The 17106-nt window shown below is 42.8% G+C and overlaps 1 protein-coding gene across 1 annotated transcript in view; it reads right to left on the bottom strand.

The window, feature by feature from the left end:
- Nucleotides 1-3: 3 nt before the first annotated feature.
- Nucleotides 4-17106, bottom strand: part of LOC134207590 (uncharacterized) — a 310800-nt gene continuing 293697 nt past the window's right edge. The window contains 12 exon segments of the mRNA XM_062683296.1: nucleotides 4-1984; nucleotides 1987-2013; nucleotides 2016-3254; nucleotides 3257-3289; nucleotides 3292-3402; nucleotides 3405-3434; nucleotides 3437-3800; nucleotides 3802-3834; nucleotides 3836-4113; nucleotides 4116-4375; nucleotides 4849-4922; nucleotides 4978-5097. Coding sequence (XP_062539280.1) covers nucleotides 480-1984; nucleotides 1987-2013; nucleotides 2016-3254; nucleotides 3257-3289; nucleotides 3292-3402; nucleotides 3405-3434; nucleotides 3437-3800; nucleotides 3802-3834; nucleotides 3836-4113; nucleotides 4116-4375; nucleotides 4849-4922; nucleotides 4978-5097 — 4074 coding nt within the window. The 3' untranslated portion in view covers nucleotides 4-479.

Below are 17106 nucleotides of genomic sequence, written 5' to 3'. Positions count from 1 at the left end.
ACGAATTACACAAGTAAGCGTTTGACATTTACATCAAATCAAGCGATCCACAGAGTTTGCCAATGAATAAAAAACAACAGCGGTAGTGATGAGAATGCAGTAAACGGCTTAACAAAACAACTGCATGCGTGACTTTTTTGTGGGTGTTGGCAATGTCTTCGATTTGTTGATGCTTGCCTTGAAATTTCACCAATTCCATCGTACAAACACACGCGCTAACGCTTGTCCGATTAACAATTATCAAGTAGGAACGCTACACAGCCTACGGTTTCCTAAGAGTTGCTCACGCAGTCTTCACACACAGCCTGCTTCGATTTCGATCGTCGTCCAAATACGCTAAGACAAATAAGCACATAAATCCCACAGTAAAACCTATATGGAATGTTGATTTCAACTCCGCTTGACTCCTCCGTGAGTCGGCGAGAGTCTACTTCGAGGTTGGACCTCGTTGCTTCAATACGAGCGTAGCCTGATGCACGTTACACTGCAAACGATTGACTCATGAGCTCCTCAAATGCATCCTCCACATTGTTCTCGTCCAGCAGACTGAGATTGTTCATCGGTATGTGCGGCATTGTTCGACTACAGGCCAAACCACCACCTAGTGGAGGTTGATAGTACTGTGACGGCTGTTCTTGTACAATCATTGGCTGTGCCCGTTGAGTGTACATTGGCGATTGCTGCTGCTGGTAACCGCCAACCGTGTGCTGCGAAGTCATTATGTTGTACTGTGCCGGATTGTAGCTGTGCCCAAGAGCATATGACACGGGACGAACACTATTCTGCGACATACCAGACTTATCCCGCAGGATGTTATGCGACGAAGAAGTCTTGGACAATGCATTAAACGTTGGTTTTTGACCGGCAAAGTAAGCTTCCATGGTACGCTGTTTGTCTGTGACGTTACGATTCGGTTGACCGAATCCTCCTTCGTAGTTTGGAGGAACAGCTAAGGTATGACTGGACTTGGCACGTGTCAGCGCATGAGGAGCTGTCGCTTGCTGGTTCAATCGCACCCAAGAGTCTGTTCGAGCCAGTGGAGCTGGTTGATAAGCAGGACGACTCTGAGGGACACCCTGCACATTGTTGTATATTACATGCGCAGGCACTCCGTACTTAGGAGGTTGCATTTGTGCAGTAGCACTAGCGGGAGTTTGAGGCGTCACCTCTACCTTCGGGACGGCGAATTGTGGTGCTGATCGTTGTCCATATGGTGAAAACCCTTCGTATGAGCTGCCGGAGTCTTGCGAGAACCGCTTTTGGGCCGCTGCTGCAGCCGCTATTGCAAGCTTGTTCGGTGGTGTAGGGCTCTTTTGCTGGATCTTTTTCAACGAACTCTGAAGGTTCTGCGCAATCAACGAACCGCGATCATCACCTCCACCCCCACCATTTAAATGCGAAGTCTTATTGCTAGAATAGCTAGCTTGTTGGCTTACTGGCGCTCGCATAACTTTAGCCACTACTCGCATTTCCTGTGAGTCCAGAGATTCCAGGTCATCCACGTCATCGTCAATCGGAACGACTATATTCGAAGGCGACAATGACGACGAGTTCCGATGATCACTTACTCCTAAATAGCTCATCTGTTGTCCCGCTGGGCTGTACACTGAGTTGGTATTGGTCAACACTAGCGGTTGGTTTTCAGGATTGGTCAACGAATCGCTACGGTTCAGCGTAAACGTTGAAACCAACTCAGGTTGAGTGTAATCGGTGAAAGTGTACTGGAAATTATCCATCGCAGCTGGTTGCGAAGCCTTGTACACATCCGGTAGTGAAGGTCGTTTCTCCAGCACACGATCAGACGCTTGGAAGCTAAGCGGTTTCTCATTGTACTTCAGTGAACCCTGATAGGTGAGTGAGCTCTGCGTCGGCAGAGATCCCTTATTCATCCCGAACTGGTTTGCCGTGAACTTTGTCGAAGCGATACTGGCAACGCGACCGTTAGCCTCGGTAGGTTTCTTACCAATCCATGGCGCCGGAGGGTTGGAGATTCCGCGCGATCAGGGTTTTGAAGCGGTAGTTGAGCACGTTATGTGTCGGAGTTCGTTCGATCTTTGGAAGAGGGACATAGGGAGTTTCGTGATAGCCAGCCGCCGCGAGCGATTTGACCAGCCCGAGCTGCACCTGTTTGGGTTCGGGTTTTACTTCTTCGGTTTCCTTGAAACCGGTAGCTACGAGCTGTTTCACGAGTCCACTGGAAACGTTAGCGGGAATGGGTTTGATGATCTCCGGTTCCTGATGGATGGGTTTGAAATCCAGATTGGCCGGGGGAAGTTTTTTGGGGATGGGCTTAAATGCAGAAGTTGGGGCATGGGTAAACTGGTTGGACAAGGAAGGCAGATGTTTGGGTTCAGGTTTGCTCACAACAACCGGCTTTGATAGCGGTTGCGGAGCTGTTTTGGACTTTACTGGGAGAATAGGAGGCTGTTGAACTGAGCTGTTCGTTGGCTTTGGTGGAAGCCTGGGCTGGGTGGGAGGTTTGGGTGCTACATGGTTCATGTGGACCGGCTTTGGAGGTTTCGCATATTTGGATCCATGTGACTCGTCGAAAGAGTTGCTCTCAGCTTTCTTCCAGAAATTCATTGCTGAATTCTTGGGAGCGTTACGCAGTGGCGCAGATTGCTTGCCCTGTCTACCGGCGGATTCGAAATTGTTCTTCAGGTGATCGAATTTGCTGGTCAGTTGTTGTTCCACGTGCTCTTTAACCGGATTGGTCCACATTTGCTTGGTAGCTTGGTTTTGTTTCTGCAGGAAGGCCATGAATTTGAGATCGTTATCAGTTTTGGGTTTAAAGTCCGGCACTTCAACAGGAGCCGGCTTCGAACCCATGGATCCGGAAGTTTTCGTTTTGATATTGGAAGGGAATTCCTTCGTTTTGGTATGATGCTCTTCTTCAGATTCATCGTCAGAATCAGCACCATTAGAGAGAGGTTTCTTCGGGATGTCGATCGTGTTGGCTCGCTTCATACGGAGCTTTTTGCTCGTATATTTATTCATCGGTCTATCGCCAGGGGATAAAGGAATTTCGTGGGACTCTGGAGTGTGACTTCTTTGGATAGCAGTCTTACGAGCAACAGATGGATGGACGGATTTTACAGGGTTATCTTGCTTTACTTCTCGATTCACGATTTTTTGAACCGTATTAACGACGGTTGTTCCCTTTGCTGTGTTTTTCTGTAAAACAACTTGCTCAGCGGTTTTACGAGGTTCGTCATCTTCCGAAGTAGATCCATCGTTAAAGGAGTATTTTTTACCAATGCACGCTGAGCAGCTGTCTGAACGGGTTTCTGAAGGGCTCATTCTTGGGTGCAGGTTTAACATCAATGGGTTTGTGTTGAACAGCCGCCGGTTCGTAACCATTGATCGCGGATTGATCAAAGCTTTGCGACTGACGGAAGAGTTTTGTCTTGCCTTACGATCGCGGCCATTAACCAGGGCATTGCGTCAGATTTCTGGTTCAATTCCTTGGGAACGAACTGACTGGGGCGCATCATGGCGAAGGTTGATGCTGCCGGCACAGGTGGATCAGACGGAAGAACTGTACCCAGTGAAGGCTGTTTATGTAAAGCATATGGAACAAGGGGTTTTTCAGGAGTTTTAGACTTTTCCGGGGTCGCCGAGTGTGAGTGAGCGGACAAACTATCCATGCGACCTATTTCTTCGATGAACCGACGAGCATCTGCAAGTTCTTCACGACTCACTCCAACCGTATGACGATTATTGCGGTTTCGTCTTTTCGCAAATCGTGCACTGCCTCGTCGAGCCTGATTGTAGTCTACCTTGTCGTCAGCATTGTCGTCCAGCAAGTTCGTTCACGGGAGAAACCTGATCAGGGGAGTTTGTCGGGTTGCATGAGACCGGTTTGAAGCCGACTGACAAGAGTAAGGAGAGCATTGCGTTTGTTCGATTCCAAGTTGATATTTTTCCCATCCCTTAGTGACGGTTGTAAACGTTGAAGTGCAGCCGTAACCTCATGCAAGATACTATCCCCGGAGTCAACCGGCAATCTACCGTTACTAACACTACTACCATCACCGTCGCCGTTCTTAGCGGCGTTTCCGACACCAATACCGCGATACATTTCGATGTTGTCATGCAAACCGGCTGCCAGGGCCGGAGGTCTTCGCCGGACTCTGTGCCGGAGTCTTCGACCGGAGGAATCGGCAGCGTGACGGCCGCGGAGCCGCCGCCGGCAGTGCCGATCTGGCTCCCAGCACCGCTTTTGTTGTGCAACAGAATGCCCTGCAGTAGGGGCAACAAGAGCGACTCACCGTGGATGCCGCTTGCGCTGGAGTCGTTGCTCTTTTGCTGCTGGAGTTGTTGCCGCTCGCGTTGTAGGTCGGCCGTTACGCTGGCCACGATGTCGGCACAGGCTGGAATAGAATCGAATCGATTGGTCGGGGAACAAGAGTTATTAGGGAGCAGTTGGGCGCTTCTTGGGCGTTGCTGGTGTTGTAGTGGCTGTTGCCTGGTGACCGTTACCTTGCTTCTTCTTGTTTGAACTGGGCGGTCTTACTGAGAGGCGGGGCTTACTATGGCGGGAATGTGAACGTAGGCGTGTCGGTTTGTTCTGAGGGCTGGTGGAGTGGTGGTGATGGTGTTGGCGGGAGTTTGTATGTCGCATTTGGAAATTGTGAAAGATAGTGGATGAAGTTCAAAAGGTGTTGTCGGAAGAGAAACTGTAGTAGCTGTATTTGTTGATGAAAGATTCTGTCCAAGGTGATTTGAAGTTTCACAAAGAGCAAGATAAAAGTAACGAGAAACGCAGGCCTTCGAACGGAAATATTTTGGAGTGCGTTTAGTGAGTTTCTTTAGGCGTTTGGGAGCGTTCTAATGAGTAGCAGTACCTTCTTTTCGGCCATAATCTGTCGTAGACGGGCTCTGATTTTGCGGCGGTCCTCGTAGCTTGTGGATGAATCAACAAAAATAAAATACATGGATGAGTGCGTGAATTGAATTTTAAACCGACGACCTTACCAATTGTTTTAATACGGTTTCGTCCCAGATCTGCTCTAGATTCTCGACACTCGGTTTTGGAGCGTTGCTGGATGAAGAGGCAGTTGACTTAACAGTGCGGGTTGTGGTTACTTTCGAGACCTGGAAAAAGTAGACAAAATATTGGATCACAATCTACCCTGGACAGAATTTGTCTGCTGCATTAATTTTGTAATAAATTCAAGCGACTGCAATGGATGCACCAAGCGAACGCACTGCTCGGCTCTGATACGTCTCGGTTCACGGTAGATGGCTATTTTGGGAACGTGATCGCGCGGACGGAACAAAAGCGAAACTTTCCCCCCATGTTGATGAAGACCATCACGAAGGTATATTCAGGAGTAGATCTATTTTAAGCATAAAACGGTTCGGCAACATGAAACGCGCCTTCGTTGTGCTCTGAGTAATAAACGGCTGTCGCAACGCACCGGTTTTGTGGCATGTCGTTCACGTTGAACGTACTGTCCCAATCCCGTCGTGTTCAAAAGATCAGCTGTTTCGAATCAGTCGCAGTAAGCGTTGTCGGAGATGAGCGGAGATGGACAGTGAGAGTGGATTTCAAGGTCGATGGCATGGCATGCTCAGCGTTGCTGCTGATGTTGTCGTTAAACGCTTTTGATTTTCAACTTCCTCTAATAGCTTTCAAAATGATTGATGACATCTAAGCTAGCACCTTGGAGTAGTTCCTTTACTTCTATATTCGCTAGGACTACTCAGACCGTTGCCAATACGTCAAAGTGTGGACGACGGTACGATTCAAGTTCAAAAATCTCATTTATGTCCACAAATAAGTTCAAACTGATGTAAATAGATTACTCATTGAGAACTCGATGTGCGACGGTCGGCTATTTCGGTCCGAACCGTATTAAGACAATTTTAAAAATTTCTCTGCAAGTTCATTGCGGAAGACACATTCGCAGAACACAGATTTCTTTTTCGCCGACAAAAACAAGAACCGGTATTCTGCGACGTTGTTTACGTTCTCGCAAGTCGCAGTTGCCTTCTTTGATCGATGAATGCCACAAAAGGAAGGGCGGTGGCCTTGTTTTGGTTCTGTGCCAAGACGCGAGTCCGCCAAATGGGCACACGCTGTCCCATGGAATGACTATTCACATTTCCGTATAAAGTGACCATTTATGGGAAAATCGCTTGCTGTCGGAGAAAGCGGTGACAGTTTGATCGAGCTTCTACGCCGTGGGAAATAAGATAGGCGTAATTTTTAAACAGATAAACCTATATTGAACAAAAGATTAATTTGGTAAATGCGACTTTTGTAGGAAATTATAAAGCTTGACCTCGTGAATAAGCATCTAAAAAAACGTTCAATCAAGGAAACAACATCCCAACGTCCGCTATGAACAGTGCATAGAAACGTATGGAGACGCAAGGTATATTGTAGGTTAAAGTCAGTCGAGGTCAGATGAATTCGTCACCGTGAGATGGAATTCGGTCTAGATCCTCCATGGAGCAAAGATAGGACTGATCATTTAGTCATAATTTGACTTGGTGACTTGGCTTTGAAACATCGCAATTAATACCAGTGGAAGGGCTTGTCACATACTCCTCATCTAGTGGAAAATGAGCATGAGACTGTATTTATTTTGCGGAGCATCAACAATCAAAACACCACTCACACTTAAAACAGGGAAGGGTCATTTTTCGGAATTATTAGGCCGAAGCCCATCCGGCAGAAAATTTCGCTGACTGAAAAATGTGCTTGGCCAAATAAATCATTTCGCCGAAAATGCTCTCTGGTCGAGATCGTTGTTTGGCAGAAAGGGTTATACGACCAGCAATGTTGTTTGCTGAACGGATCATTTGGTAGAACAATACAGAATATGGAAAGTGGGAAGTGATTAATCATAATTGAAAAGTAATAAATGTAAAGTGAGAAACAAGAAGTGAATTAAGAAAACGGAACGGAAGTAATTAGGTAAGAAATTAGAAGTGAGAAAAATTTCAAATTATAAATTCAACCGTTCTCTTGTTTTTCAACTGATGATTTTCAACCGAAATTTGAAGGAAATATGCCTTAAACACTATATTTTTGTGTAGATGTATTGATTTGGTGATTGGGTCCATGGGTACGGTTTTATCGAGGTAGTCCCCTGGATCAAATGGGGTCAAAAATAGGTCAACTTCCTTTTAATCGTAGATAACTAGTAATAAATGCTCTCAATAATGCTGCAATCATTTTTATTCATCATTTGGTAATAGTGAAAATGGAAACTGCACGTTTGAACCTCCAAAATCTGGTTACAGATGTTCCGGGAACCTGGTTCCCCCAGGGAAGTGGTTTGATTGACTTTTTGATTGACCTGTCATAAGACGAGTTTATATAATCCCATTGAATTCCACCACTTAATTGTATCTTGACAGATACGTATTTCGACCTCAACAGTAAGGCCGTCTTCAGTGTCTCGTACTTGACTCGACTTTTGATTGATTCAGAAACCGTGCTTGCGACACATCGAACTTCATGATTTTGCAACGCAAATACAATAGAAGACATTTGCAGAACATCTGACCGCATTGGCCACTTCCGGAGGTTCCCTGGGAACCTGATGCCCCCAGGGAAGTGGTCACTTTTTGAGTAGTTCTGAAACCCAGCTTGCGACACATCAAACTTCATGATTTTGCAACACAAATACAATAGAAGACATTTGCAGAGCATCTGTGCACATTAGTTACTTCCGGAGGATCCCTGGGAACCTGAAGCCCTCAGAGAAGTGGTCACTTTTTGATTGATTCTGAAACCCAGCTTGCGACACATCAAACTTCATGATTTTGAACGCAAATACAATAGAAGACATTTACAGAACATCTGAGCGCATTGGCCACTTCTGGATGTTCCCTGGGAATCTGATGCCCCCAGGAAGTGGTCACTTTTGAAATAGTTTGAGAAGTTCCCTGGGAACCTGATGCCCCCAGGGAAGTGGTCACTTTTTGCGTAGTTCTGAAACCCAGCTTGCGACACATCAAACTTCATGATTTTGCAACACAAATACAATAGAAGACATTTGCAGAGCATCTGCGCACATTAGCTAGTTCCGGAGGTTTCCTGGGAACATGATAGTGATCACAACGCTGAGATAATTTTATAAAGGATTGTCTAATTTGTAAATCATTTAGTTTTGACAAAAACAAAAATATCTGATTATTTGCCACAATCGACTTTTGAAAAATTCCAACTGAAAAGTAAACAATTTTTTTTTATCTGATTATGTTACAAATTTATAACAAAATATGTTATTTTTTGTTTCAAGTTGTGTAACTTTTGACATAAATTAAGATATTTTATCAACATCCTAGCTTCTAACAAATTTTATAATAGAAATTCAGTATAACATAATGACATATGTTGATATAATTCTGATACGACCTTCTAGTCGGGTTATTTTGCATCACTTGTTACTTGTTACTTCTTATTTCTTACTTCGCAATACTAATTTTTCACAGTGAAAAGTGAGAAATGAGGAGTGAGAATCGACAAAACATCTTACTTCTCACTTTTCGTTTCTCATTTTACAGTCTCTCACATTGCTTCGACTTACGACGTTTTCAGCCATATGACCCGTTCAGTAAACGCCATTGACGGTCGTATGACCCTTTCAGCCAAATCACATCTTCGGCCTAATGGCCCTTTCTACTAAATGACCATTTTGGTCAATCGGCATGTTGGGCCTCCTCGGCCAAACGACATTTTCGACCATATGATTTGATTGACCAAACGACATTTTCGGCCGTGTGACTCGCTCGGCCAAACCTATCGGGCCAAAAAACCTTTTCGGCGAAATGACCAGTTCAACCGAATTCACGGTGTGTCTAAGGGAAAAAATTATTTTTCAAAAATCTGTATCACTGAAATACCCACCACATGAAAGTAGATGATCTCCTCTTTCATATAGTGGGTAAACTAAAATGTTCTATCGGGGGATCAAGAACAATTTTTATTTTTTTCACTATTCTTGGTGCAATCCATGGAAATCTCAAATGGTAGCCGATTTAACCCCCCCAAAAATGTATGGAAAAATGACCCCGATGGTAGAATGATAGAACATTTTGAAAATGTACTTACGCGAAAGAGGAAAACCTATACTTTCGTGTAGTGAGTGTCTTAGAGATACTGAAAATAAGCCTCTTCGGACAAACACACCGTGAATTACATTTACTTCCAAATGACATTTTCGGCCAAACGTTCGATTCGGCTTTTGGCCGAATAAATGTCGTCCAGGCGATCCTTCCTCCTCAAAACAACGATTTTTATTATAAATATAGCGTTGCTCCGGAGGCACAATGAGTGCTCTTTGACCCGGGGAAACAGTCGTATGTGTTTTTGCTTAGGTCTTCTATATTCTGTTTAGGCATCTGCTATCTGTACGATCGCACTCATTCGTGAGGGTGTGATCGCAGCATTTTGCTCCAGATGATTCCATTTAACTCTTATGCGGCCGACCCGTGTTCCTTTTTCAAATTCAAGTGGTGATATTTCAATGAATTTTTATAGCTGAAAGCTGAAACTCAGTGACATCTAAGAACTCCATAAAATGTAGCATCTGTAAGAAAATCACGTTGATACAGTGAGGAGGGACGTGGGGAGGGCATCTGATTTTTTACCACGTGGATGGCCGACAGGGTACCCGTGTTCCACTAAATTGATATTTTCATAACTTTACCAATTTTCAACCGATTTAGATAATTTTGACAGTTTTTCAAACAGAAACTCATATACTTTTTGCCCATTGTCAAGATTTACTGCTTTTGTCCATGGTTATACAAGAAATCTTTGAAGTAAGGCTTAAGAGTCTACACACGTAACCGAAGGACTATCAACCAGTTTCAAATATATTCCATGCTCATTGCGCTTCTTAGAATAGTCGTTGTTCACAGTATATATTCTGGGTCTCCAAAAACCTCTGGAGTAAGGCCTAAGTCATCCAAAAAATCCCTGGAATAAGATCTTATGGGCTGCTAACGTAACCAAATGTCTATCGTGTAAATTCAAAAACGGTACATGCTCTTTATGGTGTTTAGCATATAATGCTTTCACAGTATGAGTTCAGATCATTTTGCCTTCCAAGTAGTTCTTGTTGCTGTCATTGATTCCATGTAGTCTACGAACTCCATACAGTCAAGGTCTTCGGACCAATCTCCGTAATGGAGGCAGTTAACGAAGAATAAACAAGTTGCGTGACCCCTTCTTGGTATATGTTTGTATTCTAAGTAGTTCTTGTTGTTATCGTGGGCTCCAGGTAGTCTACAAACTCCATAAATTCAAGGTCTGTGGATCAACCTCCTTAATGGAGGCAGTTATCGAAAAATAAACTAGTTGTGTGACCCCCCTATCTTTCGCGCCACAAGCAGCAATGTTGCCTGTTGAGGAGTTATGCAATAAGCTCCAGAAAATCATGGTATAGATTAAATTCGATTACTAATTATTGGAACAATTAATTAGGATGCGGTTTTCGCTGAGTGAAAGCTGTTGAGTATTCCTTTTAGCTGTATAGGTTTTCTTTTAACCTGCGCTTGATGGGGAAGCGTCATTAACAGTATAATGAAAAAATAAATTTCCCCATACTAATTTGCATGTAAACTTGAAACGGCTTGTGCTAAATCAGTTTTAATCCAATTGAGCTCAAATTTTCAGAGGACATTCAGAACATGATAAAGAATCAGATGAGCACTGTGGAGCAAAATCGATTTTTTGAACCACCCTATTATATATATATATATATATATATATATATATATATATATATATTTGTTTTTAATGTAGTTCTTGTTGTTGTCGTGAGTTCCAGGTAGTCTACGAACTCCACACAGTCAAGGTCTTCGAATCAATCTCCGTAATGGAGGCAGTTACCGAAGAATAAACAAGTTGTGTGACCCCTTCTTGGCATATGTTTGTATTCCAAGTAGTTCTTGTTGTTGTCGTGAGTTCCAGGTAGTCTACGAACTCCACACAGTCAAGGTCTTCGAATCAATCTCCGTAATGGAGGCAGTTATCGAAGAATAAACAAGTTGCGTGACCCCTTCTTGGTATATGTGTGTATTCCAAGTAGTTCTTGTTGTTGTCGAGGACTCCAGGTAGTCTACGAACTCCATAGAGTCAAGGTATGGGGTTCGACCTTGGTAACGGAGGCAGTTATTGAAGAATAAACAAGTTGTGTGACGCCTTCATGATATTTGTTTGTTTTCTAAGTAGTTCTTGTTGTCATTGGTACCAGGTAGTCTACGAACTCCATAGAGTCAAGGTCTGTGGAACAATCTCCGTAATGGAGGCAGTTATCGAAGAATAAACAAGTTGTGTGACCCCTTCTTGGCATATGTTTGTATTCCAAGTAGTTCTGGTTGTTGTCGTGGGCTCTAGGTAGTCTACGAACTGCATAGATTCAAGGTCGATGGATCAATCTCCGTAATGGAGGCAGTTATCGAAGAATAAACAAGTTGCGTGACCCCTTCTTGGTATATGTGTGTATTCCAAGTAGTTCTTGTTGTTGTCGAGGACTCCAGGTAGTCTACGAACTCCATAGAGTCAAGGTATGGGGTTCGACCTTGGTAACGGAGGCAGTTATTGAATAATAAACAAGTTGTGTGACCCCTTCTTGGTATATGTTTGTATTCCATGAAGTTTTTGTTATTGTCGTGAGTTCCAGGTAGTCTACGAACTCCATGCAGTCAAGATCTTCGGATCAATTGTTTGTGTTCCAAGTAGTTTTTGTTGTTGTCGTGGGGTCCAGGTAGTCTACGAACTCCATGGAGCCAAGGTCGGTGGATCAACCTCCGTAACGGATGCAGTTATTGAAGAACAACTGGGAGGGACGGAAGGTAGCGGTTTTCCTCCAATACCTTTTCCGAACTTAATCTATCAGATGTTGTGCATATGCATAATCGAGTTTCAGACATAGTAATTAATCTCCACTCCGGGTGGCTCAATACCCGGAACATAGGCAATTAACTTTGAATGTACTGAACTCGAAAGGCGATCTCTCTTCGCTTATGTGGTTGGGTTGGGATCTGACGACCAACTGGCACAATCTCACACAACCCTACTTCATCGAGCGCCGTTGGTGATGAAGCAAGTGTGTAGGAGCCAGATAATACTAAATACTCATCTTACGTGGTTGGCATTGTACAAAAACATATATGAGAGAGTTAGTTCTGAGAATGTATTGCGAGAGTTCGCCTACATGCCCGGTGCTGTGAATTTGATTTCATCAGTACCCGCCAAGCTGCAGAGGACGACGGAGGTCCTTCGTAGCTTAGTAGGGAAAACACCTCTCTAGCGCACTGGTTTCGTGGGATCAAACGCCACCGAAGTTCTGTAGATCAATCTCCGTAATGGAGGCAGTTATCGAAGAATAAACAAGTTTTGTGACCCCATCTTGGTATGAAATAGAGTCAAGGTCGATGGATCAACCTCCTTAATGGAAGCAGTTATTTGAAAATAAACAAGTTGTGAGACCCCTTATCGGTATATGTTTGTATTTTAAGTAGTTATTTTCATTGTCGTGGGCTCCGTAATGAAGGCAAGGCAAAATACGTGAATGGAAACCGTATTTTTTTGTCGAAGAGACTTACGAACTTATTAACAGGTACTCATAAATGATTCATAATAAGCTACAGGCAGTGAAAGTTATCTCATGAAAATCTCTATTATTTGCGGCAAATCGGATCGAAAACGTGATAAAATCAGGTTAAGCAAAATCAGGGGTAGACAAAATCTGGGAGTGACAAAATCAGGTCAACCTCATCTGAGTGAATGTACGCAATCCTAGTACAGTAGCCGTTCGATAACTGCAAAATATTTACTTATCAGTTATCGAATGCCGTTCGATAACTGCAACGCACTCTAGACGTCAAACGGTTGTCAATCGACGTCCAGATGTAATAAAAGTGCAACTAAATGCAGCCATCATTGAGTCTGACATCGGTTTGAAGTTTAGCGGTCCGATAACTGTAAAACTGTTGAAACTATCGAATTGCAGTTAAAAAGCATTGCAGTTAAATGGCTTGCAGCTATCGAAAGTCTGCTGTAGTTTTTGTTTTGGCCATGGTACTAGGTAGTCTATGCACTCCATATAGAAATGATCTGCAGATCAACCCACGAACGGAAGGCTATTGGTATATGTTTGCGTTTCAAGTACTTCAAGTTGTTGTCATTAGCTCTGGGTAGTTATTGAAGAATAAACAAGATGTGAAACCTCATCTTGATATATTAGCATTCCAAGTAGTTATTTTTGTCGTGTTGTTGTTGGTTCCAGGTAGTATACAAACTTCATTCATATCACTAATATGAAGTTGTCTATTCTTTGGAAATGCAAAATGTAAATAAATTGGAACGATGCAACTTCACGCCGAGAACGTGAGGGAAAAAACGGACTAATATCGCAAAGATCATGTACCATATTAAAATTAGATTAAGGACACTCCTCACGGTATCCAAGTTTCAAAGTGCTCGCGTTTTCGGGGGCACACCAGTCGATACGGAGGCGGCGCAAGGAGTGACCTTAAAGACCCTCTAGATATTCGTGTAAGCCTAGAAGTCTTACTCCATAAATTTCAAGGATGACCATCAGCATATGCCATGAACGCATTTTATTCATGGACCCCAAAGGCATGTACCAAATTCAAAACAGGGTGATATATCTCTGGTGTGGATCCTAATGCCTTACTTCAGGGTTTTCTTGGATGACCATGAACATTTGAAATGGGTGCATTATATTCTACGTAGCATACAATGCATGTATAACTATTCAAATAGGCCGAAAGAACTCTGGTTACGCGTGAAGTTCTTGAGGATTGTTCAAGTGTTCTCTTGGATAGCCATGAACATATGTAATGAAAGCGGTATATTCTATGTACCACAGATATCTGGTTACGTGTGAAGATCCTGAGGCCTATTCTAGCATTTGCTTGGAAGACCATAAACATATGCTATGGACTGCATTCTATTCTATGTACCACAAAGGGCATGTACCACTTTTGAAAAAAATCTGAAAGATCTTTGGTTACGCGTGTAGATCTTAAGGCCTTTTCCAGGGTTTTCTTGGATGACCATGAACATATGCAATGAATGCGTTCTATTCTATGTACCACAATAGGCTTGTGCCACGTTTGAAACAATCTGAAAAATCTATGTTTACACGTTTGGATCTTAAGGCCTTTTCCAGGGTTTTCTTGGATGACCATGAACATATGTAATAAAAGGCACTCTATTATATGTACCACAAAGGGCATGTACCTGTTTTGAAACAATCTAAAAGATCTCTGGTTACGTGTGTAGATCTTAAGGCCTTTTCCAGGATTTTCTTGGATGACCATCAACATATGCAATGGAAGCGCTCTTTTCTATGTACCACAAAGGGCATGCACCACTTTTGAAACAATCTAAGAGATCTCTGGTTACGCGTGTAGACCTGAAGGCCTTTTCCAGGGTTTTCTTGGATGACCATGAACATATGCAATGAAGGCGCCAGAGGACTTATCCGAGAGATTTCTTCGATAGCGCCTAGGAGGAGGAGTCCAGAGAGAAATCAAGCTCTATCTGGTAGAAGGGCGAATGTCGCAAGAGATGATTCTTTTCGCCGACTTCCCCTCTTTTTAATAAAAGTGACAAGCAGTGGATTTCTTTGTGGTACGATAGAAAACAATGCGAACTTGCATTCTGAGGTGATAAACTGCAAAGAAATCCTCTGCTTGTCATTCTTATTTAAAAGAGGGGAAGTCGACGAAGAGAATTCTCTTACGACATTCGCCCTTCTACCAGATAAACAATTCTCTGAACTCCTCCTCCTAAACAGTCTTCAGGTTTTAAACTTGCTTGCAATTTCAACAATATCTAGCTTTAGCTTTCAGAAACTCTCATTCGAAAAACCTAACATAAGCTAATGCAATTTCCCCCCTTTTTTTTGTAATGCACACTCATCCAATTTTTTTCAAGAAATATTTGAACCATTTATCAACAATTAACTCAGAAGATTTTTAGATAATTTTCCGAACCACTATTTGAATAGCAAAAAAAATAAAATAACTGGAGGAATCCAAAGGCTTTTGAAAACGATTGCAGTGGCCAAATTCTAATAATGTTTCCGTGTGTAACGGGTGGCAGGAATCCCATTGACGGGACTTAAATTATGGTTGGATGCTTAAAGTGAGTAATGTGTGTTCACTCTAAAACACGTATCAAAGATCGCTTCATAAGGTACGTGTTGAACAAATTACAGTGTTCGAAAGATTTTAATTGTAGCGTAATTACGATATCATGTCATTAAATAGGTGTATGGATTTAAATTCCATGAACCGAAATCCGCTGTGGACGCGGATTTTGATTTAAGGGAAATTCATTACATTCGTATTTTTAAAAAGCTTTGCATAACAAATAGTTGATGAATATGTCACTTCAGAAAAATAGAGTACCGTGTCATGCAGAACCTGTAACAAACATGTCAATTGGATTAGAATTGTATATTTTTGTAGTTGTTTCCGCGAATGAAGTGCTTAGTTCTACGGATTTCGATGCCCCACGGTACACTTTCTCGTTAGATATAAAGTTGCTTCCGTCTTTCTGTTCGTTCTGTACATTCTGAAATTGAAGTTGTTGTTGTTGACACCAACGACAGGTGTGACCTAGAGCTGGATGTCCTGCCTGTCCACATGAGGAACATGAAGTCTTACTATTTCTTGTCGGAAATGGATGGATTGTTTCTAAGACCAGACGTATTAATCGGTTGACCTTCGCTACAGTAAGTTTGACACATCATAGATTGGGCAACTAAATTGAATTACTTAATTGGATTCAGTTAGTTTGTTCAACATTACACTGATTCTAAACCACGCAATGAATAGAACATTGAATCAATGAATAATATAAAAATTGAACTATATTTCATCAACGTCTCCTCCTCTTAGAAGTTATCATTTTTGAACATGACCAACATTAATTCACGCCATTTGTGCCTGGTGGTGTCACTGTCTAATTTTGAAACACATTTCCTAATGCCAATTAAGCGAACATCCTGCTATAAAAAAAACGCCAGGTGTCGTCGACGTCGACATTGCGACTGGACTATCTTGGCGTTTCGTCAAAAGAAAGCAATCAAACTTTGACCATTTTCGGTCACCAACACTCGGGGGTTCGAATTCGAAAGAACTTATCACCTGCAACGGCTAACCACCGAACGACTGTCAGAATGTCACTTTGGATCGGATTGTTTGAAATTTCGGTGAGGTCACAATCTGTCCACTGAATCGAATAAAACAACTCTTGAAACGTTGTTAAACAGTTAACGAACGATTACGAAATGAAGTGTGGAATTTTCTTCGCCGAGAGGAGAAAACATTCAGAGGAAACCGCCCGCGTGCGAACGAGACCACACAGACCAGGAGACGACCATCAAGTCGCTCCTACATATAGATTTTCACCTCAAAAATAAGAATGTACGGCCCAAAATTATCGTCCGTGCCGAGATGTTTTGCATCCTCACGGCGGCAGCAGTGCCAGTGGTGTCGTCGTCGTCGTCGCTTTCGAGTGATAATTGCATAAATTTTAAACGTGTCGCATTATTTGGACAGAGATACGATTCTTGTTTTATGATCTCATATGTATCACCGTTTGCTCAGGTCGCCAAAGCAAAGACTGCGGTCATTCAAATGCGAATATTTGGCATGCGTTCAAGTGATGATGACGACGACGTCGACGAATTATGCAATGGAAAAAGGTAGCGCGAAACGGAATCTGTGGGTCGGTAGCTGTTTGTGCCTTGCTCATTGAAGTGTTCAGGTGCAATAATAGGCATGCGCGAACCAGACAGGCACTCCCTGGTGCCTAGTGTGTTTGTTTACGAATAGTTGCGTTGCATTGCCATAACTGCATATTGACAAAACTAGTAGGTAAATGATGTTGTTGAACATCAGGGGGAATAGTGATAATATGCATTCATATCGATTTACAGTACAAAGTATTTGATTGAGTGCAAAATGTCTTTAAATGGTGCGTTTAGGCGGAACGACGATAAACTTATCGCGGTCATGAATTACAACACGTAGCCTATACTAATTCACTTCGATACAGATCAATGGAATGGAAGAAATTTAGACCGTATTGTCATG

Source organism: Armigeres subalbatus, chromosome 1 (assembly GCF_024139115.2).
Source record: "Armigeres subalbatus isolate Guangzhou_Male chromosome 1, GZ_Asu_2, whole genome shotgun sequence".
NCBI classification, from domain to species: domain Eukaryota; kingdom Metazoa; phylum Arthropoda; class Insecta; order Diptera; family Culicidae; genus Armigeres; species Armigeres subalbatus.
This window is presented reverse-complemented; position numbering and strand designations above follow the sequence as displayed.